We start from the raw sequence: 26,353 nt of genomic DNA, 5'->3' as shown, positions 1-26,353 counted from the left end.
TGGAACCATACAAATACTATCCGTGTGTTTGTGCTATGAGGTTTGTATGCTTTTGATTCCAGTACTGTTAGTCCTCTCAAGCAGGCTTTCTTTTGTGGATAGATGCCACAAATGCCTACTCATCTAAACATGACGTGTATCTGCCCTGTGCTACTCCACAGCCTCTTTCAGACCTAAACAGGAGCAAAGTATGTCCAGATGTCATCGCAGAGTTCTGATGGCCTTAATCTTCAGGGTGGCAGTGACCAAAATGTTCAATTTGTCCATAGCAAAACTTGAACTCTTCAAGTTCAAAACTTGAGCTTGATTTACTTCACAAAACTATAAAATGACTTGGGTTGGAAGAAATCTTAAAGATCACCCAGTTCCAGCCTCCTACCATGGGTTGCTAGCTCCAGATCAGGCTTCTCAGGGCCCCATCCAGCCTGGCCTTGAACACCTCCAGGGGTGGGATTAAAAAAAAAAAAAAGCCAAATACCAATCTATTCAGGATAAGTTATTTTTCAAATAAAAGCATGGGACCTATTAAATCCTTCTGATAGGATTTATTAGAAAAACATGTGTCACGCATGAAAAGCTCTCTGTTTTCAGAAGAGTTTGTCTGTAAAGCAGTCTTGTACATTTTTCTACAGTAGCTATCAGTGAATTTAAAATGCAAACAAATTACTGTTTAATGGATTGGAGCAGAGAAACTCAGGTCAATATCTCATTTCTTGTTCTGTTGACTATACATAACAGATTAGATAAATAGCTCTAATCATATATAGTCATGAATATTGCTGCATTTTCTCTTCATTTGTTTCAGTGGCTGCCAATTCTGTTAAATGATCGTCTTCAAACAGGACATTATTGTCTTCCTGTTGCATTGGATAAGCTGCCATTCCACTATTCAATTCACTCTCCTGAGGTAACAAAGAAAATGATGAAAAGACAATGTTTTTGCAGCGTAGAACATCATGAGTATTTTACAATCCAACGTAGCTGTCTGTTTTTGGGCAATTGCCCCTTTCTGTGCTTTAAAAGGGTAAAGCTCTAGAGAAAAGTGTTGTTATTACTTTAATTGGTGCTATTATGTTTTGTTAAATTGTGTCTTTTAAAGTTACTAATTCAAAAATCCTTGTGAATTGTCTAACCAGTGATACGTTTGTTTAGATTTTGTCAAGTTCATAATTTGCTTTCTTTCGCAAGATGAGTTGCTTGTTTTTTGTGGCAGTGTGGGAGAGGGAGGATACATGGATTCAGGTGCTGCTACTAGAGCAGGAGGCTGCCCTCTGAGCTGATATGGCGAGTAGAAAACTGCCTCTGTCTTTGAAACTGTACCATGTCACCAAGGAGTGCCCTTGGCATGCATTGGCTGTGGACTTCTAACCACAGAAAATGCAAATTCACACTGTCTGTTCTGGGCATCCAGCTGAAGTGCTCCAAATTTCCCTCTTTAAGGAATGAAATTCTCTTCATCTGGCTTATGAGAATAAATACACCTAGCTATATGGTCCTCTGTGCTGCACTGAATTAGATGCCTAAAGTAAAGTGAACAGCCTTAAGATATTTGAGACCCATGTAAACAGGCTTTCTGTTATATCATTAAAAGACAGTGATTCCTGCAATTCTCTTCTATCACAGAAAGTTCCATCACAGACACCACCTATCAAATGGGTTGAAGGACACAAAGGTGTTTTCAATATTGAAGTGCAAGCTGTTTCATCTGTTCATACCCAGGTAATGCACGAAAAGCAATATGCAACTGTAGTTTCATTTCAAAGGGGATTCATATGCCCATTTTGACCGAGGAAATTTGTGAACTGGAGATGTTAAAGCCCCCACAGGTTTGAAAACAAATGAAAAGTTCCTGCTGTCTTACAGCTGTAGAAAGAACTTGATTATTTTCAGTGAATTAAATCCACTGATGTGAGTGCACAAATAAGCACTCTGAGCAGCAAATCAAATCAAACAATAAGGAGCCTGGTTTCCTCTCAGCTCAACAGAGATCTGATATGAAGAACACTGGTAGGGCACAGTGCCAGTTTCTGCAGTGTGTGTGTTCTGTTCTCTGAGGCTGGTTCAAACAATGTGTCCAACAGCTGAAGGAAAGCACAGCATCTCCCCTCCCTTCAGGGCCAGCTAGGCTGCCAAAACACTCCACACGGATGGCAGCTCAGCTGCCACGGGTAGGGATGCTAACTTAATGCTGAATGGAAACTTCGAGATCTAAGATTCTGATAACTTAAATGTAGTAGAAAGTTGAAGGCTTTCCACTTTTACTGGGGTCTGAAGCACCACAGCTTTATTTTGTTCCACTGTATTTCACATTGTCTCCTACATCATCTTGTTCTGGTTAACTCTGATAGCATACTTTTTACATACAAATAGGACATATTTATAAGACACATAACTTGCATGTATCTGGAAATGAGACTCTTAGATGCAGGTGGCATATAGGGACTATAGAATCACGGAATTGCTCAGGTTGGAAAAGACCTTAGTAAGTATAATAATAAAAAGACTATAGACCTCTGATGTGAGGTCTAGACCTCAGAGTTTTATCAGAAAGAATAAACGGTATAATTTACTGCAGACTTCACCTTTTCTGCTTTTAATCTGATTTAACCACAATCTGAATCTGAGCCAGCTGAAAAGGAACAAACAGAACATTGTGGCAACTGACTTAGAAGTTGGTCTCTAGAGCTATCTGCCTCTGTAAGCCAGGAGCGTATAAGTATTTTCTCTCCCCATCAGATGGGAATAAAGCTTTGCTTATCAAGTAGCAGGCTGAATTATATCAGCTTTGTTAACTGTGAGTGCACCATATCTGCAGGACAATCACTTGGAGAAGTTCTTCACTCTGTGCCATTCTCTGGAAAGTCAAGCGACCTTTCCCATTCGACTAATGGACCAGAAGATCACTGAAGCTACACTGGAACACGAACTGAAACTCAGCATTATCTGTTTGAATTCTTCACGGCTGGAACCTCTTGTTTTATTTTTACATCTGGTACTAGATAAACTTTTCCAGCTGGCTGTACAGCCTATGGTCATAGCTGGCCAGACAGGTATCTAATGATCCTTTGCTTATTTTCCTTGGTACCACAAGCAAACTAGAGATGTGGAAAAGTTTGCCAGATGTCCAGGGTCATATTTACTCTTTGGGTAGTACAGAAGTAGCTGGGCTTCTCTGGACACAGTTTCATTGCACAGTTTAATCAGATTTGATGAAATTGTTTGTGCTTCTCTTCCCTGCACAAATAAAGCCCTGAGACTCCCTTTCAGAAGTGCTTTAAATCTTAATAGTTACTTATCTGGAGATACAAGTCAGAAGCAGGATGGTGGTTTAACTGCTTTGTGAGGAAAGCAGCAGCTAAATAACAGCTAATATTGATGACGGCATTTCATTTTCCCAAATATCTTTAGCCAGAATTGGGTGGACAAAAACAGGATGTAGTCATGCACACTGGTGTTTTTCTGTTACTGAAGCTGTCAACTGCCCATTATCTATGTTAAATGTGGAAGAAAGGCATACTTGAAGACAGCGGTGCAGCTGATTTCCTAATTTTGGTTGCCAATATTCGTCATCCACTAAAATATTAGAAGAAGAGCATGGTAGCTTGTATGTTTCTGTCAGCTGGAGAAGAATCAACATTATTGCCCTTTAAATATATATTCTATATATTCTATATAAATTGTATTTTTATATAAATATATATAATTATGTATCATATATAAATTATATATTTTTATATATATATTATATAAAAATACATTTTATATATATTTTTAGGAAGTACCTGAAGGCTGCTAGAAATTGTCATGAACAGTAAGGGTCTGCTCTTACATAGCAGCAAGTGGTGAAATAGTAGTGATTGGGTTGAAAGTGAGTCTACTGAAGATAGGTTTTTGGCCTAGTGTGACTGTTGCTTTCTGCAGCTATTAATCTGTTAAGGAGTGATTTAAAGCATGTACAAATTAGTTATTGTTAAAAGGAATGCCATGATCTAATTATGTTATTTCCTTCAGGGCTGAGACTAATTTTTGCCTTTTGTTTCACAGCCAACTTTTCACAGTTTGCCTTTGAATCTGTGGTTGCAATAGTGAACAGTCTCCATAACAGCAAAGACCTGAGCAAAGATCAGCACGGGAGGAACTGCCTCCTGGCATCATATGTCTACTATGTGTTTCGCCTGCCAGACCCCCAAAAAGAAGTGCCAAAACTAGGTAATATCATTGCAGTAATTGCAAAAAAAATCTTTTTATACACACTACTCATCATGGTGCTTCTGAGTCACAGACAACTGGCCTTCAAAAAAGCAAATCAGAACTTCTTGTATACAGACTGCGTAGCTTTCAAACGTAGCACTGCTTCAGCACATGAATCTTGTCTTAATCTACAGCAGACTGAAAAGAGTTGATAGGGGAAGAAAGAGCTACTGCAGCAGTGCTACTGTTGAGAAAGCCCTCAGTCTTCCACTACTGCAAGCATTGTCAGCTTGTCTGCTGCAGAATCCCAAAACATCTGTACCTTGTTATTCATTGCCTGTGTAATTTAACAGAGCAGCTGGCGATGAGATTTCTGTAAGCTCCGTGCTTTTCATGCTGCTGATGCTGTGCAGCACTGAGCAGAGCCGGCTCGAATCTCATGTTTCTCTCATATTACTATGTCCTTCAGTCTTAGTTCAAACATCTCCCCGTGGGCAGGTGCAGGGGGCAGTGCTGCTCTGACGGAGTCTCGTTATTACACATTTGGGCGCACTTCTGCAGTGTCCGTCGGGAGTAAACTCCTGCAGAGCCGAGTGATAAGCTGCAGCAATCCTGACATCACGGTTACACAGTCAGCTGCTGATGAAGAGGTCAAAAACATCATGTCGTCCAAGGTAAGAGGAGGAAGTCAAGTATCTGAGATGTGTATGAGCCAAAACCAGGTCTAGGAAGCCAAGTTTTTTCTTTGAAGGCTGGACTTGCTTCTTGTGAATACAGTGTATGTATCACCAGAAACATTCACTCTGTCTAATTTGGCATGTGCAAGTTACATTCTCTTTGCTAAATTCTGATGTATTTTTCAGTGAAGAAAATAAGAGGTAACATCTCTGACTGAGTTTCAGGTTTAGGCACTCCAGGAAGGATTTCCTTATTCAAGGTGCCCCAGTCTCCTGTTCATCCTGAGACCTAAGTTCTTTTTGCATTATTTCCTAAAGCATTCAGAGGGAGCTGATCTAGCTGTCACAGAATCAGTATCAGAAGAGGTTGCCACTGTCTACAGTGGGAACAGGCTTGCTTTCTAAAAAGGGTGAAGAATTCTCGGGAAGGAAATAGATTTTCTAAAATACATTGATAATGTATTCTGGTTACTTCTCATTCTTTTTATTGCTATTTTTTACTCACAGAGCCTGCTTAGTGGTAAATTACTTCCAACTTTAAAAAATAACAATTAGGCAACATACATAACAGCAATCCTGTGATTTGATACTGTCTATAGTACAGATGCTGTGAAGATTCTGTATAAAAGTCTTTGCAGATAATAAACTCAGCCACAGAGTGAAACACAAACTTCCTCTTTGTTATCCAGAACACATTTGTCACCAACAAATTGCAGATAGGACAGGAAGAACTAGGAAGCAGAATTTTGTTTCCTGCTGGGGCATCAAGTACTTGCTGGTGTGCATCACCCTGAGTTCTTCTGAGAGCTTTTTGGGGATGGCTATGTTCAACTCACTGAGGAAAACAAAACCTTAGCAGGAGCAAAATCAGCAGGAGCCTCTCCTGATGTAGGAGATGCAGGATTTTACCCCTGTGCAAGGAGGCTGCTCTGAGCTGCAACCCAGACAGATCTCATCAGCATCTCAGAACCATGCGTTCTTTCCTTTTTCTGTGTTATGTACATGGAATACTGCTTCTCAAGCAAGTTATTTTCAGAAACATTTTGAGGTTTTGGGTTTTTTTTTTCCGCCATTGAATTATCAGATGGTTTAATTTCCTAAATTAAACCAGAGCTAGTAAGGTGCACAGAATTTGCCAGTCTGTTCCATTTCTTTGTATACATATTCACCCATAGCAATTTTTAATGATGTAGATTTGAACTTAGTATCTTCGTGAATTTCTGGTATAGTGTGTCCTAAGAAAATGAAAAAAGAAAAAACAGAAAATATCTCAGGGTGGGATTCTGTTTGTTTGTTTTGTTTTTTTTCAAATTAATACATAATTAGAACATTTGGTACTACAGCTTTATCACACTGATATATTAAAAATGTATAATGCTTAGGCAACTAATGACATTTCACTGTCTTTTAATTGGTATCACTTTTAATGAAATAATTGCAGATACTAGTTAATTTAGGACATAGAACTACCTAATAAACCCTAATGACTGTTACCTTGAAAGGGTGAATTTTAGTTTCCAAAACACAGCTGTGGTGCTAAAATCGGGCACACGATGGCAGCGTTGGCATTTGTGGTCTCCTGCATCTGCCAAATTCAGGTGGTCTTTGGCCTCCTCTGGGGAAGGGAATTGAAGGGGTGCGGAGGGGAGAGAAAGACACATAAAAAATGTTTGGGTGATGTATAATCAATGAATGTATAGATGTTATAATTAAGGGATATACCAGAGAGGTTGGCTAAGCAGGTTATTATACAAAAGAGAACAAATAGAAAGCTTATCCATGACCTGAGCTCGCTGTAAAACTCCAAAGGAAGGATCTCCAGAAAGAGATGCTTCCCTAGTGGTAGCCAGCTCTTAAATGGGTCTAGGAGAGGTGGAGCCAGGCTCCAGCCCTTCCAGCAGCACAGGCAAATTGCCTTCACCTGTGCTCCTGTGGCTGACTCAGTGCTCCCTCGGGTTATCAATCAGAGGTTCAGGCCATGACTCAGCAGTTCCTATACAGGTGAACATCTGTATTTACCTTCCAAGAAAACGCTGATTTGATTTTTAATCTGTTAATTAGCTTAGGCAATGCATTAATGTGTGTGTGTATTTCTTCTGGCCATTCTCCAGCCTGCAGATCACAGCTCCAGTCGGATGTCGTTTTACATTGAAGGAACAAATGACACGCCAGGTGTATGTGCAAACCCAAGACCATCCAGTAAAAAGGTAGCCTACTACTGAGTGTGAGAGTGATAGAGTAACAGAACCTAGAGCCTCCACGAGCAGTTCTTGTAATTAGCATGAAATGAGGAGAGGGAGAATGAAATAACAACCAGTTTTATTGAACAGGGAGTTTGTGATGGAATGTTAAATCTATGGATCAATATTGCCCAAACATTTCTGACTCTGCTCTGAAATGTTTAGATTCTTTTTCTGGGGCAGATTTAGACAAGTAGCAGCCTGCTTGTATCCTTCCTTTGCTCTCTTTCTCAGTGTACTAAGACCTCTATGTTTTTTTCACTGCTGTTTCGCTCTGGATGCCTGTCTTTACATGTTGCAGTAAATTGCATTCAGATATATTTACCATTTCTTTCTTCTGTATGAAATATTTTACTTTTCCCTTTTTTGTAGCGTGTAGCGTGAATGAATCAATTCATTCCTCTTTATTCTGAGTCTGTATTCCCAAATAGCTTTTTAACAATGTAAAACATATCATAGCAGATAGTTAACTCCTCCAGAGCTGTATCTTGTGCTTGGCATTGAGGAGGCTTTGGATGAAGAAACGGGAGAGAAAATCTACAGTGGGCAGTCTAGAATCCATGTTGCAGTTAAGAGGCACTTCTTATTTCTGTTTATTGATTTGAGTTAGGCCAAAAAACATAAGGGTTTATACCCAATCTAAATCTTGGCTAGATTTGTGTGTCCTATTGAATTTGAATAGGCTTAGAGATTTCACTGGCTTTATTGTTTGTATCAGGAACAGAGAATAGATTTTACAATATGTGGTTAGTCCAGATTTGAGTTTTCTCAAAGTTTAGGTCACTGGGACTAGGAGTCTTGTGGTTGCACATCACTGCAAAGAGTATAGTCTCTAACTACACACTTCTTGCAAACTCCGCTGTGATTGTTGCCGTGGCCTTCTCTCCCACCACAGAAATAATCTTGTGCGTTCTCTCAAAAACACAAATGTGCTAAGCAGAAGCTCTCAGGAGGAGCATGTATCTGTTCACTGTCAGGCATACAGCCAATAATCTGAGGATAGACCAATGGCGTTTTCCAGCTCAGGTATTCAGGGTTCTGGATCCACAGCAGAATGAGTCCTAAAGCCCATAGTGCTATTCCTTATGTGTCATTTTTGTCAGATCCACTTTTTTCCTACAAGGTGTTCCTGTCTAGCTGTTCACTCTCCTTTATGGGGGCTGTCGAAGATGCAAGTGCTGGGAATTGGTTGAAAATGAAAGATGTGTTGGGTGAAAGACTATTTCTGAACACTCTGTGTTTATTATTTAGCATTTCCATGAGGAGCTGGCACTGCAGATGGTGGTCAGCACGGGTATGGTGAGAGAGGCTGTCTTCAAATATGCCTGGTTCTTCTTTGAGCTCCTGGTAAGATTTATCAGTGATGTTTTGTGGCAAGTTGATGGTGAAATGCAAACACAGATTTTGTTGGACTATAATTTAGTCTTCAGCTAACTAACCCCACTGTGATAGGTTCCAGATAATGGAAGCAAAACTGAAAGATTCTGTATATTCACCCCCATTTCTTACTGAGAGCCTGTGACAGTTAAATCCTGCATCAGCTATCTGCACAGTGGTCCATAGCTTGCAGAAGTCTGGGTGACAGATGTCAAAGTGAGCCGTTCCCTCCTTTTCAGCTCCTATTTCTTCCCCTTTGTTAATAACATGTGCAGTAGCAAGGCTACCCAAGGTCAGTGTCACAGAGCCCTGAGGTGACTGATGTCACTGCAAGTTTTGTTGACGTACTGGTTTCCACTGGAAGCAGATACGCAACACAGGAGATCAAGGAGTAGGAATTAATTCCAGAAATGTCCTCCCCTGAATGTCATCAGAAAGAACAGAAGGTACAAGCAGCAAGGATGGGGTGAGGGTGAACTGAGCCACAATATGAACATGAAAGAACTACCTGTGTTCAAGCCCTAGGCTCTCTGGTGTCTTTGCCAATAAAGGTAGGATTTATCAAGGGACTCTAAGAAAGGTGAGAGTGACTGTGTTGGGGGAAAAACAGGTGGGAACTCTTATTCCATGGACTAACATGGAGAAGAGTTTTATCTCCACTTTGATATTTTTCTCTTTTTTCTTTATTGCTTTGCAGATAAAGAGCATGGCTCAGTATGTTCACAGTATAGAGAAGCAAGACAATGTACGAAGAAGCCGGTTCTCTGACCGTTTCAAAGATGATATTACCACTATAGTTAACGTGGTTACTTCTGAGATTGCTGCACTTCTAGTCAAACCCCAGAAGGTAAAAGCACGAAAAAAAAGCACTGTGGATTCTCACTGTTCACACCACATCACACTGAGCTTTTTTTAATTCCATTGTACTTTCAGGAGCATCACTGGAATTAGACTAAAACTGACGCTATAGTGTTGCAGAGATCATAAGTGAGAGCTGCGACTGTAAGGGATAGTCCTGTGCCTTCTTAGCAGACAGTTTGTTTTTATTCAGAGGAAGGCACATGTGAGAGGGAATTACCTTTCTCTGAGATAGGAAAGACTGAACTCTGTCTTTCAGTAGCTGTGCTGCCTTATGTCAGATTGGCTAGGGCATCAGGCTGCACCCATGTGTAGCATATTCCTTTAATCTCCTTCTCCTATTACACTCACTCCTACTGCACAGCATTTTTCCCTACATTTGACTTCCATGACTGCAAAGTCAGTGTTCTTCCTGCAAAACACAACCATGAGATACTTAACCCCAGATCTCTCTGAAGACATACTGGCCACATGAAACTCAAAGACAAGAGATAAACACTAAACCATATGTAATTCTTTCTCCTAGCATATTTTAACAAGTTTCATTGGCATAAATGAAATGATTATAAAGCTGAAAATATTATGAAATGTAATTTATATTTCAACATCAGTTAACTGATGTCACTTTTGCTATTCCCTAGAACATAAAATAAAGGCAGTTTATATGTCTGCACCTATGCTGTTGCAGCCAGCATTATTTCCATACCCCAGGGCTGCCAGAGGCACTGCACATGCAGGGCAGTGTGTTCTGTCATAGGGTAGCTGGGCTGGAGAGCTGACCTGCCCAATCACTGCTCAGTCAGCATGGCTCTTAGTCCAATTCTCCACCTGTGGCTAGGTGTTGTGTCAGAAAACTGAAACTGTTGAAGAGCCACAACCAGACAAATGAGGACAAGAAATGGCAGAAGTCACCATTACTGTCAACCAAAAAGTTGTTTCTAAAGCTTCATCCTTTTCTTCATCGTTTGATGAAGAAAAGATGCTTCTGTGATGTCCACATGCACAGAAAACATTTCCATAGAAATTTTCACAAGAGTGAATATATTGTGTGAAAAAAATGTGCTACATTAAAAATGTTTTAACAGATCTGTAGGTTTTGCTAAGAGATTAATATTTTATGCCTTCTTCATGACAAATGTACAGGTTTTTATGGGCTGTTAATTCAATTCAATTTTGATGGAGTGAGTAGGTAGAGTCTAACTATGTGTGAAAATTCTGCTGCAGTGTTTTCAGAATTAAGGTCATTGACTAGTTGTACAGAACAGCAGGATGTGACACCTGTCTACGTTTTAAATCCACAAAGTAATATTCTGTATGTTTCAATACATGGTTGATCATGTAACATTGTCCTGAGGTTCTGCAGCTACTGGCCTACTGTAGACTACTCTGTAAGCTGGTGGAAAGCTGGTTGTTTTTTTTTTCAGCACAGCAGAAAATTACTTTGCTATGTAAATTCTAGATCATAGATTCTATATGGATTCTATATTCTGTACGTGTATAAATATATTCTTGAATGGCTATAGCAACAAAAAGGTTGAAGAATCAAAAATGAAGTCATAAATACCCTGAGGTGCTGCACACCTGCTCTCACTTTTCCAGAGACACCGATAGCATTTTTATCAATCATCTCCCTTGTCTGTCTTGAGCGAAATCACCTGAGAGCTCTGAGGGGTGTGCAGACCCCTCAGGCACATCCACAAATTCTTCTTGGTCAAGGACATGATATTGTCAAGCTGTTATAGTTTGATTTGGTATGTCTGAAATAGCCTTCTTTTAGAGGATTCTTGGAGTTCTTTGTGTGTCTCTAGTAATCAGACCGTTTGTAAATACAAAGGAGTTTAGTTGCCCACAGATTTGTCATACTGATATTTTTATCTGATATTATGGAATTTGTAAATGAAACAGTTGGCATTCCATCAATAGAGCTAGGGCAGATTTTTAATAATATTAAATCTAATCTAAGACTAATATCTGAACACAGTATTTTATGTTGAACGCCTAAACAATTTTCAATAGTGTTAGAAGTGGAGGGCAGGGGAGAGGGGCATATAAAAGTTTGGAGCCCACAGGAAGTTCAGAAAAGCTCTCAAATTTGATTTCAGTTGTTATCTGCACAAAGATTTGCAAAGATAAGCTTGGTCATTCTCCTGTTCCATTTCTTTCATTCTCCTGTTCCATTTCTTCTCCAAAAGCAGTGACTGTTGAAATAATACACATAATTTTAACAAGATCATGTAAATTAGAGAAGTTAAACAGTCTTGTCCTCTCTGTTCCACATTTCTGGAAACTGTCCCCTACACTATTTTTTTGTTCTAAGTGATACTAAGAAGTTCTTCACTTTAATGTGAGTTTTATAAATTGTAAGTGCAATTTTACCCCCCTCCCCATTTTTATTGATTTATTTGTTTGTTTGTTTTAAGGAAAGTGAACAAGCAGAAAAAATTAACATCAGCCTGGCATTTTTCCTGTATGATCTTCTTTCTTTAATGGACCGAGGATTTGTGTTTAATCTCATCAAACATTACTGTAATCAGGTAGGCATTATGCATGATTGGGATTGTATTGGGCTTATGGCCAGTCTTGTATTCTGTTCTCTTTGATTCATTTATCCATCAAGATCCTCTGAGTTGTGTTAAAGAGTAAGGTAAATAGCTTATTTCCTTCTGCATATACAGAGACTTTACACCTCTTTTGGTCTGTGGTCTGCAGAAAATAATTTGAGTGGAGGTTAGGGTTTTTTTAGAAATGCCATACCTTACACTGCACTGCAGAGCATCCGTAGAGACACTTTTCTTGCCTTTCTTTTTTATGTCTCTTAGCGTCAGTCTTTGGATCCTCAAAGTCTGCACATCACAGATTAAAGAGCTTTTGCACTCTCACAAAATACTGCTGTTGTAGCCAGTATTTAGATTTGGGGTGTTTGATCAAAATGATCCACCTTTGTCTTACTACTTTACAAGCCTCCAAAAATTAAAAATAAATTATGTTTGCGAGGCTCTAGCATGAAATAATTGTTGTATTCAAGATGGAAAGCTTTCCTTCTTTCTTGTGAGCCAATATACCTGTTGTGGCTTTTCATTGAAAACAAGCAAAGCTGTCACCTAATGGTACATAGGAGAATTCAAAGGTATCTGCTACCATCATTTCCTATAGTATGTGCAAAACCCTATTAATGTTAATGTCAGTGTTATTGTGAAGGGAGATCACAAGACTACTTGTTCTGTGTTCACTAACCTGACTTTCAGTGAATTTGCCGCAGACTCAGCAAAGTTTTGTTTGTTTATAATCCCAGTGTTATGCAATATTATTGTATTGTATTGATTCTTTCTTGGGAAGCTGGCAAGTGAGCCATAGAGGAGAAAAGACAATACCACTGCCAAACAAAGAGCAACTAATGGATGGAAAACAGCTAGGTGCAGGGAACCATGGAGCATTTTAAGGCATGCTCGGATATCTGGCTATATTTTTTAAATTGACTGATTCTATTTCAGGAAACAGGATGCAGGATATTTCGCTGCATGATAATTTAAATAGCAAATACCAGTAACAAGGCACTTACTTTCATTTGTTTCTCTAGCTCTCAAACAAGCTGAATTCTCTTTCCACCCTGATTTCCATGAGACTGGAGTTCCTGAGAATTCTCTGCAGCCATGAGCATTACCTGAATCTAAACCTGTTCTTCATGACCTCGGCCTCTACTCCAGCATCTCCTTCACCCTCTTTGTCCTCACAGGTAGGCATCCATCAGCCAATATTAGGTGGTCTTCACCTGAAGAATGCATGTAGAGAAAGACTTCTGTTGCTCTGTATTCCGCTGCTTCAGTTAGAGTTAATGAGCCATCACTACATCAGGGAGAAAAGGGGCAAAACAGTAAAGACTAAAGGACCACTACTGCAAAACTGAACCTACACAAGTTAAAGCTTAACGTAGCACAAGTATGCTTGTGGTAATGCTTCAGTAGACCCTTCTAGAAACATGTAAGAAGAAAACAGTTGTTCATGCAGACATAAAAAATCTGAAAAGAACATGGCTGTGAAGGTACAGAGTTCATTTACAGGCATGCCATAGGCACACAGCCGCGAGTACATATTTCAGTACCAGTGTGTATTTTGGAGAGCTAAGGCATATGGCAGCACACAGCAAACTTTCAGTGCTTTTGCCTTCTAGCTGAAGTTCTCAAGTAGATGAAAATGCTATAACTATATGAATTAGTGACAAAACCACTGGAATTTTCAACATTCTGAATGATGTATTGCTGTTGAGCATAGTGTTCTTCAGAGCAGGAGTATCACTCTTTCTAATTCAAATGTCAGTGTTCTTTTCTTGGGATCCTCTCCTCCCCAGTGGCACAGCTGATGCTATTACTTTGCCTGTAGTTTCTCTGAGCAATTCAAAATTTGTGGTTTTTGAACCATGAATTTCAAATGAACTTTGAAATGTTCAAATGTTCAGAATTCCAAATTTTTGAACCAAAATTCCAATGGAACAATTCAGATTCATATTTCCCTTTTCAAGTGATACTTGAAAAGTGCCAAAGAATTAGTTGTATGCTAAGATCTGCTACGTCACATACCTCAAGGGTTCTGACAGGTCAGTAATTGTAATTAATATTTTCTTAAAACTTTTCTTGGTCTTGAAAGCAAAGCGTGAAGGTCCCATAATCAGGTTTTCACAGTAGTTCTGCTTAACTCTCATGCTAGATTTCAAAGAGCTACAAACAGAACTCCTCTCATATGTGGGGAGACAGAAATCTTCCAACTGGTTCTAGCAGGTCAGAGCTGGATCATTCCTTCCTTGAAGCAACACCAACTCTTCTTCTTTAGGAGTAACATGTGAAGTGCAATGGCGGCAAATAAATAAGCCTTTGAAGCCCTTGCATGATTTAATACAGTCACTGACCACCCTTGCAGTAATTCTGATCTGTCTGCAAGAGTGCTACGGAGGAAATGTTAGATTTTCAATAAGAAATGTGGCCTTTCAAATAAATCTTTTGGAATTTGTGGAGAGAAGCCAAATTCACTTACGTGAATGCTCTGTACCTTACTGTTACTTTTCAGAAACAAAGTGCCTTCTGCTCAAGTTTTGAATGGGAGCAGGTTAAGCTAGGTCAGTGTAAAATGTAGGGCAGCTCAGACATGTAGGCTTCGTTTGAAACAATATGCTGGAGGACACCTTTCACAGTATGGTATACTACTACTTCATGTGTCTGGGTTTTGGGACTATTTCTTTGTGACTGACACAAATATTGGGAGAGAATATTGAACAGTATAAATTAAAAGCAAATTTCAGACTTATAAACCCCAGTAGCTTCACTGGGGAGTGGAGTCTAAGAGTTATGTTCACCAGATCAAGGTACAAAAACATTCCAGATGACCTGTGGCACCTATGATTGGAGAAGCTAAGAAGTTCACAACACGCATATAGCAGCAACTTTCCATTCCTGGACTAGCTGTATATCAGCCATAGCCATAAGTTATAGCAGTTTGAAGGTTGCTTTAAATTATGCCAGCTGCCAGCAAGCTCAGCCAAAATTTTCCAGAGCGAAAGGAAACACAGTTCATACACCCTTCCTCACATTACCTCCATGGTAGACATTATAGGAGCTTAACAATGCAGCACTTTTGATGCCCAAAGTCCCCCTTCTATGAAGGGCAACCTCATCAGCTTTGCAACAGTAAGAATGACGCAGAATTCTAAACATGGGGAAAACTCTGACTTTGTCTCCTATCCAAACTGATGATACAGGGCAGGAATTTTACATCTCAAATAGCTTTAAATGAATTGTTTGGACAGAATGGAAAGGATGAGGCTGCATCCTAGAAAGCAATTCATTTGAAAATTGATGCTTTTTATTTCACACACTGATGTGTTCCTCCGTACTTCTTTCAATGCCTGAAATCAGGTTTCCTCTGGTAAGGGTACTTTGTTATCTGCTTAGATTGTCCTTACAACATCTTTAAGAACGTTTGTTTCACTTTTGTTTACTTTTTTTACATCCTATTCTTCTGCAGAACTCTAGCTCCTGCTCCAGCTTCCAGGACCAGAAAATTGCTGGTATGTTTGACCTCTCATCAGAATACCGTCAGCAGCACTTTCTGACTGGGTTACTCTTTACAGAGTTGGCAGCAGCACTGGACGCAGACTGTGAGGGGTGAGTATCCAAATCTGCAGATTGTAGAATGCGACCATGTGAGCAGTAATGTACTGTTGGTATGGTTATAGTTTAACTCTAGGGTTAATCATGTTTCCCATAAATGTAACCAAAATCACTTAATGTATCATGACAGTGCTGGCTGGCATTATCAGAAAGAATATTTTCTGTCTTTGGTACAGAGTCTAAGAGTCCTGCAAAGCTTCTTCGGTGTTGCCTCCATGAGGAATTACTTCTGCATGAACCTTCATGAAAGTTCATATAGAAATGTAGTGGATGTTGAAAAATGTCAATCAGACCGAGTTGTGATGTAGACTGATTCTGAGGGAAAGGGAAGCGAAAGAATGGTCTTTGCCATCTTTTTCAATGAGTCACTCTAAAACAGCTTTATTGCAGTATGTTGTTGTTACTGAGTAAAATAGTACTATTTGCTGCAGTGGCGTTGGCTAAATAGAGATCAGAGCTCAAAATTTTTATCACTCTTCTCTCTCAAACACCACTGTCTTTTAGCCTAAGAGTTTAGCCTAACTTTGTACAGAGTGTGATGCTTTTCTTTAAGCGTCTCTCTTTGCCATACTGATTTTTTCACGGCTGCTTGTTGATTCATGCTATGGCCATGTGAGACAGCTGTCTTTTGCAGGGAGCATGGATCTCTGCTCTGAGTGGAAGACACTATCTAATGACTATCGGTGTATTAATTTCCTTCTCCCATGTCCACCTTGTTTCTTAAATCTTTGATCTACAAATAATTTGTGCATGACATTATTGGAGCTCATGGCAATTTTTTTGTGTTAACAGGATTAGTAAGGTGCAAAGAAAAGCAGTCAGTGCTATCCTTAGCCTGCTGAGTTCCCATGACCTAGACCCACGTTGTTCCAAAAAAGAGATGAAGATTAAAATTGCTGCTCTCTACCTCCCTTTGGTTGGTATAATTTTGGATTCACTGCCACAGCTCCATGACTTTACAAGTAAGACCTTTATTCCTTTGTCTTTTTCAGCCTTAGAGTAACTTGTCTAAAACAATCTGACAAAGAATTTGCCTTAAGTACTGAAATTCTGCCACAGTCTAGCAGGCACAGTATTTCTTTATTTCCAGATAACTGGATTGTTTAAAGAAGGGAAAATGTCTAGTGTCCTTACTTACCAAACAGATATACCCAGTGGTATGCCTATGGGATCTTGCAAAAAAAAAGCAGTCTTGAAAGAAAAACTAAGATATAGATAGGCTTCACAGACGGTGAGGAAGAAAACAAGAATGACATGGGCATTGTGTTACATTACAATTAAAGAAATTGGATTGTATTGCTTCCATATTTCTCTCTTGCTCCTCAGGACTGTTAACTTGACACTGAAGTTGTCAGAATTCACCTCAGGTGAATGTAGTCATCACTCAGAAAATATATTTCTGTCACCTACTGTAACTTTAAACTTCGTTCTCTGTTATTAAGCCTTTTTAAACTAAGCTGTTGATTTTTTTTTTTCTATAAATGTGTTCATATGAAACTGCTGAAAATAGCAATTTGACCTTCTATGTGAGAAATAATAAATCTTTGCTACTTGTAAAATTGCATTTTACTTTTATTTTAAAAATTAAAGACTATGGAAAAAAAGGTATAATCTTTGAAGAATATACTTTTGTCCCTGGCTCTGAAAATATTTTTCATTTTGATATCTGGACAAGAGCTTAGTGTTACGAATGTATTACTGAACTCTTTCAGTCTGATAGCATGAAAACATTTATTGTGCATAATGTAAGTAAATCTCACCACATTCTTCTAATGTAAGTATTATCCTTATGCCACAGACTAAAGAAGTCCATGTCTACCAGTATGGCTAGTTCTTAAAGTTTTTTTTTTTAAATATCTGCAGTATCTAAGGTTGTTGACCTTGTTCTGAGCACTCAGGGATTGGCTCCTCAGTCAGTTTGTCTGAAAACTACATCTTGGAAAGCATAAATGGACACTCAGAATATAATGAGATTTTTACAAAGCTTTTATGAACCAGCGGATTCACTGAAATTGATCTCAAGAACTAGCACCGAGTAGAAGCAAGCAGCTGCCTAAAATGAAAATTGTCCTTTAACTTGAAGGCAATAGCGGCTCTGTCAGGTGTTAGCAGACTGAAATTGCTTGCCAAATTTCCCCAGGCCCGTGCATGGCTTTCATGTTGATCCTTTCATCTGGAATTGACTGAAAGTGGACATTTCTTTCTAAGTGTTGTGAAGTTCTGGTTTAGCTTTGAACTTCAGAGCCAGCCTCATGTTTGCTACTGCTTTCGGTTTTAATCCAGCTTCCATAAATACCTGAAGGTTGCTGGGCACGGCTCCTTTCTCCATTATTTATTTGAACAATTTGACAGTTTTTACAGATGATTCCTGTCTTGCCATTGCTGTAATTTCTGCTGTTCAATAAAAATAAAGTCTCAGGAATGGAGGTGCCGATCATTTTGTTAGATAACAGCTCAGTGGAAGACTGTGAAATGTGAGCAGCAACAACCCAATTGCTGATGAGGTCCCAATGGGATGTTCTCAATCTAGTTTCAGATGCCCGCAGTGGAAAGGGGCGCACAGGAAACCCAGAAGAAGAACAGGAGTCTGCAGGTGCAATCAGTCAGAATGTGGCACTTGCTATTGCAGGGAATCAGTTCAACCTCAGGAGCTCGGGAACATCTTTGACATCCTTGGTATGTCCAGGGTTTTGCCAGACTCCTTTCTTGCATACATTTTTATCTTTGTTTTCTCCTTCATATCCTTTCTTTTGACTAAGAATTGCACGCGCAAGAAACTGCTTTCTTGTTTCTTCTAGCCCCAGAAGAATGCCTCGTACTCCTACTGTCATCTTCTCCTTTAATCTTCAAATCTTCTAATTGCCTGCTCACCAGAAGTGATTCCACTTTTTCTCCAGTGTTTCTATTGCCATCTGCACACCCAACCTAGTTATGCTTGCAGATCAGCAAATGCTGCTATAACTCCCCTACCATCTCCCTTTGACAGTGTCACCTAAATCCACGGATTTAGGGTGATTATAGGGTTCTTCTCCCTGTATCTCTTTCCTTATGATTGTTTTTATTTTCCATGCATTTTGGCTGATACAACTGGCAAAAGGGGAGCAAAGTTATAGAATATTTTTTTTAATTATTCTAATGAACTTAAAGTACAGGCAGCTAACAAACAAACAGGTTCTGTGCTTCCTTCTTTTTTCATAAACATACAAGTAGTGCCTCTGTCACATACATACACACAGAGTGACAAAAATAAAATCACTATAACCTGGAAGAGGTTAAACTTACAGAAAATCTGCCATGAGATTTGACTCAACTGAAATTTAAGTGACATTACTTCACTTGAATGTCCTCTCTATTCTTTTATCTTTCAACTGACTTTTACCTTGTCTGTCTCCAGTCCTACAGACAGAGTGCCACATTAGGTCCTGACACTACTCGCAACCTTCTGATCTGTTTCCTCTGGATCATGAAAAATGCTGATCAGAATCTAATACAGAAATGGATTGCAGACCTTCCGTCAATGCAGCTAAACAGGATCTTAGACCTCCTTTTTGTTTGTGTTTCATGCTTTGAATACAAGGTAAGTGAAACCTGCCCTGGTTTTGTTGTCATGTTTTGTTTTTTTTTTCTTTCTAGCTGTCCAGAGGAACCTTGTTATTGACAAGTGTTAAATTAGCTCTTGTCTAATCTATGCTACAAACAGACATATTAATTCAAAATGACTGAGACCAGCCTTCAAACAAAATGCAGCCAAAAACTTCTGAGGACATCTTACGAAATTGGTTTGAAATGTATTACTTTTCCATGTCTAGAGGGTTTCACAGCTATTTTGGGTGGGGAATATATACTCAGTATATACTCAAGTCCAGTTTACTAATGTTTTTCAGTTGTGACTGAATGTAAATAATTGGTGCACTAATTGCTGGAGCTATTCTCCTTATGTCCTACCCGGTTCAAAGCAAGGTCCTAGTGGTGACACTTCATTTAAGGATTAGGTCTGGACATCAGGACTCTCTCTGATGGAGCTTGTCTGAAACAACCTCTGTGCACTTTAATTTCTCTCTCTACAGCACTGAGCTATATCACTATTTCTGATGAACAGTACATACACTATCTTTCCTCATCTGGATCCTTTAAGAAGCATTTGTATGTTAGTCAATGATATTTATTGCTGTCTGTCTGCTCTCCCAGTCTCTCCTGTTGTCTAAGGTTTGGGTGTTATAATCTGGGCTTGTGCTCAAAGCTGGAGGCATTGGTATTGATTGCTTTGACTTCACTTTCAGGGCAAACAAAGTTCAGATAAAGTTAGCAACCAAGCACTCCAGAAGTCCAGAGACGTTAAAGCCAGATTAGAAGAGGCTTTGCTGAGAGGTGAAGGAGCCAGAGGAGAAATGATGAAGCGCTGCAGAATACCAGCTGGTACTTCATAGCACCTTTCCCCCATGACTTTTGAGAGGATATTGAAAGGTTTTAGACGTAACTGTGCTTGTTGGGTTTTATGCGTGCTCCCAGTTCTCATCTCTATCTTTCTCTCCCACAGTCCTTTCCCTTGTAGGCTTTTGTTGTGGTTAAAAATATTGTTATGTTTCAATTATGCAATGTATAGCTGAGATGAAGAATATGAAGCCAACTAAGAGATTTTAATGAATTCTGAGAAATTGTTGTTAGTTTCTAATCAAAAACCATGTCAAACAATGTCAAAATTATCGGTGAGAGTAAATTGTTAATATCAAAAGATTTGTTTCGTTTAATAAATAGAATTTTTATGCTTTGGTCTTAGAAGAAATCAATAAGTAAGCTGATGTTCAAAAAGTCTTAGATGAAAAAATAGTGGAGTCCTGTCCTTTCGTGTGCCCCTGTGCTTTAATCTCAGTAATATATGTTGCACTTTCAGGGAATGACAGGTCAGCAGGGCTAAATGAAAACCTGAGGTGGAGAAAGGAGCAGACTCACTGGCGGCAAGCAAATGAGAGACAAGATAAGTAAGTCATTTAATAAAATTATTGCTTTTATTAGAACCAAGCTGTTCTTTTCTTTTTTTTTTTTTTTTAATGTTATGATCTTCCTCCTAAGATGGTTTTAGTACAAAATCAGCAGTGTCAATCCTTTTCCTTCTCTGTTAATGGAAAAGAAATAGAAAATGTGTATGTAGCAGAAAAATCCAACTGTTGCTGTGATGTAACAGAGATCAGAAATACCTGAATGAGATGTTTAGTTATCTATATTTTTTCCTTTTGATTATCAAAGTGAGAAATACTAGTCATTGGTACATGCATCATATATTCATATATATATCATCATGGCTTCCCATGACACTTGCTTTGGTGTTGCTATCACACTTTGCTGTGTACAATACTGTGGTATAAGTTTCCCACATTAAATATGTTTGGCTGGATTTGACATGTTAGCTATGGCAAGTTGATCCTGTAGTGAACATTTTTTCTTGTTGCAGGCTGTAAGTTATGATATATCAGTACATTTCACCTTTTGTGCACTATATAGTAATAGACATGTAAATGTCTAAATTTATGGGAAATGGTAATTTCAAGAAAGATTTGTGCTACTAATAGCATTTTCATATGATACATGGTACTCTTCTGTAAGCATTTAAGTTGTTGCTTTTCTCTAATGTGACCATGCATAGATCGTTGTCCGCAGATACTTGCTTGAATTTTGTCTGTCTGACACACAGGCCACTGTGTGTTCTCACCACTCCAGCTGCTCTGAGTTCCCCCAGTATCCTTTAGCGTGTGTGAGTTTGAACTGGAACACTAGTTTGTGATCAGCTCAGCAACTGTGTTGTTGTCACCTAGCACGCAGCTGCAATTATCACATACTTTTTTTGAAAACAAAGATTGTTAATTTGGTATTTATCTGAACTTTAAAAGAATAATCCTTCTGCCCTCCGTCCTAAGTTGGAAGAGGTGCAGATCCTGTGTGGATGTTCTTACTTTGCCTTGAAATCAGCTTGCTTCCTCTCAGTTTCACTGTAGTCAGCGTAAACCGGCCTCATGCAGCAGCTCTATATTATTGTTAAATATAAATTTAATTAAAACTTAAATAAAATCTTCTAGTAAAACTCTGCATGTTGTCAAGGCCTTTCTGTTTTACCCTGTGTTCATCACTGTGGTAGGTGAGATCCTTTAGAGATCCTTAATGGATTTCTACAGCATATGTCCTGTAAGTAAGGTGTTTGCAGGTCACCTACATGACACAAAAACTTTGCAAATGTTGCCACTTAGCCTACGTCTCGTTGAAGCCAGCATGTTATGAGATGGTGACAAGCTGCAGTTACAAGCTAAGTTTGGTGTCAGAAAGGATCCAGTCAGCATAGTTTATGTGCTAGCCTTGTGGCTGTTGGAAATGGTTCAGAAGGCTATGTCATTTGCCTAATTTGTTCCGCTCTTACTCATAGTTAGCAATTGGCTTGATTGTAGCACCAGCTTTTTGGCAGCCCCTTCTTTTCTTCATTACTTTGAATTATTGTAGTTAATAACTGTGCTACTGTTCTTACTTTCTGTCCTGTCGCTTCCAGAAATTAAGAAGTTGTGCCCAAAAAGATGCTCCTTAATTCTCTGGTTTTCTTTTTGGGTGTGATTCCACTGAGAAGGGAAACAAACATAGCAGAACAGCTACAGATTTTGAATTCATTCAGAAATGTGTTTGTAAGTGTTCTTCCAGCCACAGAAAAATGATATTTAGCCTTAGAGCAGCTCAAATCTCAAACCCTATAAAGCTGCTTCAGCCATGCAGTGGGTCTTTTAAGAGTGGTTTAGGAGAAAGATTGGTATCAGCTTTCCTGGTTTGACACTGTAGTTCTTAAGAAATGCCTCCAAACACTTTTGTTATTGTTTGCTCTTGAAGGATCATTCTGCATTTGTATTTTGCTTTTGTTTTGATAGTAGGTCATTCACCACCTGTGGAACTCCCTTCTTGGTCTAATTAGAACTCTCTTCTGCAGGACAAAAGCAGAGCTAGACCAAGAAGCTCTCATCAGTGGAAACCTGGCAACTGAAGCTAACCTGATCATTCTTGACATGCAAGAGAACATCATCCAGGTGGGAAACTGCAGTGCTGGCTTGGTATACTTTCTGCTTTCTCAGGAGGCAGTGGAAGCAAGCCTTTTGTATCTTAGGTGGTGCAAATTGTTTTAATTAAATATCTACTGTAAGCTTGTATAAAGTCTTGGAGCGGTGAAGAAGGCAAGGGTGAATGAATCTAAGGACAAAATTACTTCCTTACACTGTTGTCACGAGCACTTTCTACTGTTAGGGCATGCTACTGTGAATAAAAGGGAAATCTAACCCCTTATCCTCTATAGATGTGTTTAAAAGCCATTTCAACTGTCTTACTATGATAGTGGAGTTTGGAGAGGATAAGGGAAGAAAAGTCTTCATTTATATTAGCAGTGTATTTTTAGACAGTAGTAATTTGGAACTAGGCTGATGGACAGCCTTAGGTCATACTTTGAGTGATCCTGTGAGACAAAAGTCGTTTAACCTTGACTTTCACAGAGTACTTAATGCAGGGAAAGATCTTCCACCTGCATGGTGTCCTTCTGAAAAGAGCTGTGTCCCCCTGTAGCAATGTAAAGAATTTAACTTGCAGGAGTCAAATGCAGCAACATTTCACAGGCTCTGACATCAATAGAACCATAACAATTGACTGTGCTGAGACAAGGTCTCCTGGCTTAAGAAGGACACTCCAAATTCATAGGTATTGGAATAGTACTGTTGGAACAACTTGTATTAATACATAGTTAAGAGAGAACTTTGTTTTTCAAAACCTACTAGTTGCTAAGGATTTAGCTATTAGATCCTTGTAGTACTGGGCATGACTTTTACATGGCACCCATTATTGCAACTTGTATCCTTTTTGTCCAGGTTGTAGGTTTGACCCGAAGATACCAGTATGCTTGTCTAGCCCGTATGCCCAGAAATGCATGAGGGAAAAAAGCTGGTGCATAGCCACCACACAGTCACTTCCCAATGCAGGGTGCATGAAAGATTAGACACAAAGCTGACGTGAGGAGCCTATGAAGACTGAAAAATGTTGGGAACATTTTCCCATCATCTTGTTCACTACAAAACTGTTTTGAGTTCCCTTTGCAGTAGATGTTAAGAAATTAAAACAAACAAAAACCTGTGCTCTCCGAACTGTTGGATGCATCTATTGAATGGGAGAGCAGAACATCCAATTCCTACATGCAAGTTCACTGGGGAATTACCTCGTGCAGTTATTGTTGTTTTTCTCCTTCATGTATAGGCAAGCTTTGCAGCAGAGTGCAGAGACAATCTTTTGGGAGGAGTTTTGAAGGTCCTGGTAAATTCTCTTGGCTGTGATCAGAGCACCACTTACCTGACTCACTGCTTTGCTACACTCAGAGCACTCATTTGTAAGGTATGCTTTTGACATGGTTCTGTTTCCATGCTTCCAGATGTTGTTAGAGCAGCATTTCTATAGCAGAGCTGTAGGTAATCACTCACCATTTTTCCCATGGCGTTTGTTAAGTATGTTTAACAGGTGTAAATACTAACGCCTAGATGGAGGGACTCCAGGAACTTCTCTAGCTGCTGTAAGATTAGCTCACTGACCGCATAAGGTGGGACGAATTAATCAGAACAACTTTGTGGCTGTGAGTTTGAGCAACTCACTCTTAAATACAGAAAATTTACAAGTAAAAAAGTATAAAAAAATTACAACTAATTATTTCAAATACAATCTGATTTTAATTAGGCATTTTAGTTCCAGGAAATGCACAGATACTGTAAAGAAATATCTGAATTACTATATAATCAAGACCAGTTTCCAATTCGAAATCTGGGAAAGAACCATTCTCCTATGAAGAAAATTAATTCCACAACAGAAGAATCAGTGACATGTTTTTTTCACCTAAGCTATTCTAAAATGCAAATAGCAAATAGATACTCCTGTCCAGTTAATGCCTGTTTGCTGCTAAATGCAGATTGTCTGACAAAGCCTAATTACAGGGTAGATATCTGAGTACTTATGAAACTCATAATTATGTTTTCATTGTACATCTTTGGGAGCTAACTACCAATTAAAATAATGAATTTTGTGAAGCAATTGTTACTCTTATTGAAGTAGATCTCCCAGTTAAGCTGATTCAGTTCTTCATTTTATGAAGCAATCATTGCAATTATTTGTATTGCACCTTAGGTATATGCATGTTATTTTACAAACAAATGAAAATGATAGAACCCTGCACTAGCAGGTTTGTAATATAAATTAGGTGTAAAACAGTGAGATAATTGAGTAAAGAAGGTCAGAGTCTGGGAAATAGGCCTGCAAATGGAAAATAACCCAGAACTCTTCTCGCCCATCTTTTATCAATCCAACCTGTGCACATATGACACTGGTGCAACACTTCTATGTACAGTGACAGTCTCTTAGGATAGGCATTCTGCTCCCTGGGTTTATTGTCTGGTAGATGCATGAAGACATTCTTCAAAAGAGGGTCTGTCATAAAAGATGGGCAACAGAATTTTTGTGGCACACTGTAGGAGGAAGAACATGCTGGAGGGCTGGGGAGGGGTAGGGCGTTGATGCAAAAAGCCACTAATTACTCCTTATGCACAAGGAAATATTTGCATGGTTCATCAACTGTTAGATATTCTGGAAATAGCAACTCTTCCTGCTTTTTAAGAATTTTGCAATGCTTTATCCTTTCAAAAACTCCTGAAGGCACCATGGGACTCCCTGAGAAAATTTTTGTTCTCCCTTTCCATGCTCTTTTTTTTAGACAGAAAGACTGTTTTCAAACCCTTCTTCTCTTTGAAATAGTTTGGAAATGGAATCTGTAGAGGCACAGAAATCAGATGCCCGTATTAAGGGTATAAAATGTTATTTGTATAAATTTTAGTCTTTGTCTGAACCCTGTGATTTTCATGCACTAAGCTCATGGTATTTTAATGGCCAGAAATGATAGTACTGAATGGTATCTTCTCTGTCTCCCTTAGTTTGGAGATTTCCTGTTTGAAGAAGAGGTGGAACAGTGTGCTGACCTCTGTCAAAGAGTTCTCCATCACTGCAGCAGCAGCATAGACATTACACGGACTCAAGCCTGTGCTACTCTTTATCTCCTCATGAGATACAGCTTCAGCTCTATCAGTGTAAGATTTTGTCAGTAGCAAAGAGTTTCATGACAATTGAAACAGAAACTGAAGCTGTGGTAACAAACAGGAAGCATCTGCAGGTCAATATGCTGTGCTGTTTTGCACATTTGAACTGGAAGTGGTGTGAGAAGTGTAGAGAAAGAATTGTTTTAATCTTTGTTCAATGTTTTGTTTAGGAAAATGTGATTTTTTTCTGCAGTATCTGTAAGTACATTTTCAAATGGACCATCATGGGGCTCTGATAGCAAAGGCTGTACGACAGATAAGCAACACTTCATTTTTCTTATAATTTTTTTTCCTTCTGTGTCAAAACTGCTTCTAACCAGTTCTATTCTAATGCAATTACAGCCTTAGTAGAATAACTGTACGTTGTTACTAATGCAAATTTTTCACTTTCCCTTTCATGTCAAGGACTATAAACTAGGCCCAGATTTTACCTATGCATACAGAGCAAAATATATATTTTATTTGTGTAGATTCCAAATGTCCTAGCATGTAAATACATTCATTAGCATCATTTTCTCCCTAGTTTTCATTTTAAGAACCTTTAATAATAAGATATGGTGGATCTGCAGTAGGAGAGCATGCCCCTGCAGCAGTGTTACCATCAAGGTATGGTGCATCACCAGATGAAATCCTTGGAGGCCATTTACTTTATAGACATGTTTCCATAGTACTGCTGCCTCTCATTCTCTCTGAGTGGCTGATCTATATGCCTA

General features: G+C 39.0%; 1 protein-coding gene across 1 annotated transcript in view; it reads left to right on the top strand.

Moving 5' to 3' along the window:
* DOCK8 (dedicator of cytokinesis 8) overlaps positions 1 to 26,353 on the top strand; it is a gene marked incomplete at both ends in the record, with an annotated part of 80,316 nt that overhangs the window by 40,360 nt on the left and 13,603 nt on the right. Inside the window, 19 exons of the mRNA XM_079548342.1 lie at positions 806 to 907; positions 1,624 to 1,719; positions 2,816 to 3,050; positions 4,045 to 4,209; positions 4,690 to 4,865; positions 6,980 to 7,075; positions 8,360 to 8,455; positions 9,183 to 9,332; positions 11,764 to 11,877; positions 12,921 to 13,076; positions 15,356 to 15,495; positions 16,294 to 16,463; positions 18,032 to 18,177; positions 18,896 to 19,078; positions 19,782 to 19,917; positions 20,393 to 20,480; positions 22,460 to 22,556; positions 23,764 to 23,898; positions 25,479 to 25,631. Of these exons, the coding sequence (XP_079404468.1) occupies positions 806 to 907; positions 1,624 to 1,719; positions 2,816 to 3,050; positions 4,045 to 4,209; positions 4,690 to 4,865; positions 6,980 to 7,075; positions 8,360 to 8,455; positions 9,183 to 9,332; positions 11,764 to 11,877; positions 12,921 to 13,076; positions 15,356 to 15,495; positions 16,294 to 16,463; positions 18,032 to 18,177; positions 18,896 to 19,078; positions 19,782 to 19,917; positions 20,393 to 20,480; positions 22,460 to 22,556; positions 23,764 to 23,898; positions 25,479 to 25,631 (2,634 nt within the window). The remainder of the gene's footprint in view (positions 1 to 805; positions 908 to 1,623; positions 1,720 to 2,815; positions 3,051 to 4,044; positions 4,210 to 4,689; positions 4,866 to 6,979; positions 7,076 to 8,359; positions 8,456 to 9,182; positions 9,333 to 11,763; positions 11,878 to 12,920; positions 13,077 to 15,355; positions 15,496 to 16,293; positions 16,464 to 18,031; positions 18,178 to 18,895; positions 19,079 to 19,781; positions 19,918 to 20,392; positions 20,481 to 22,459; positions 22,557 to 23,763; positions 23,899 to 25,478; positions 25,632 to 26,353) is intronic.

Source organism: Tetrao urogallus, assembly GCF_951394365.1.
Source record: "Tetrao urogallus genome assembly, chromosome: Z".
Lineage (NCBI taxonomy): Eukaryota > Metazoa > Chordata > Aves > Galliformes > Phasianidae > Tetrao > Tetrao urogallus.
Note: the sequence above shows the minus strand (reverse complement) of the source record. Positions and strands in the feature narration are given on the sequence as shown.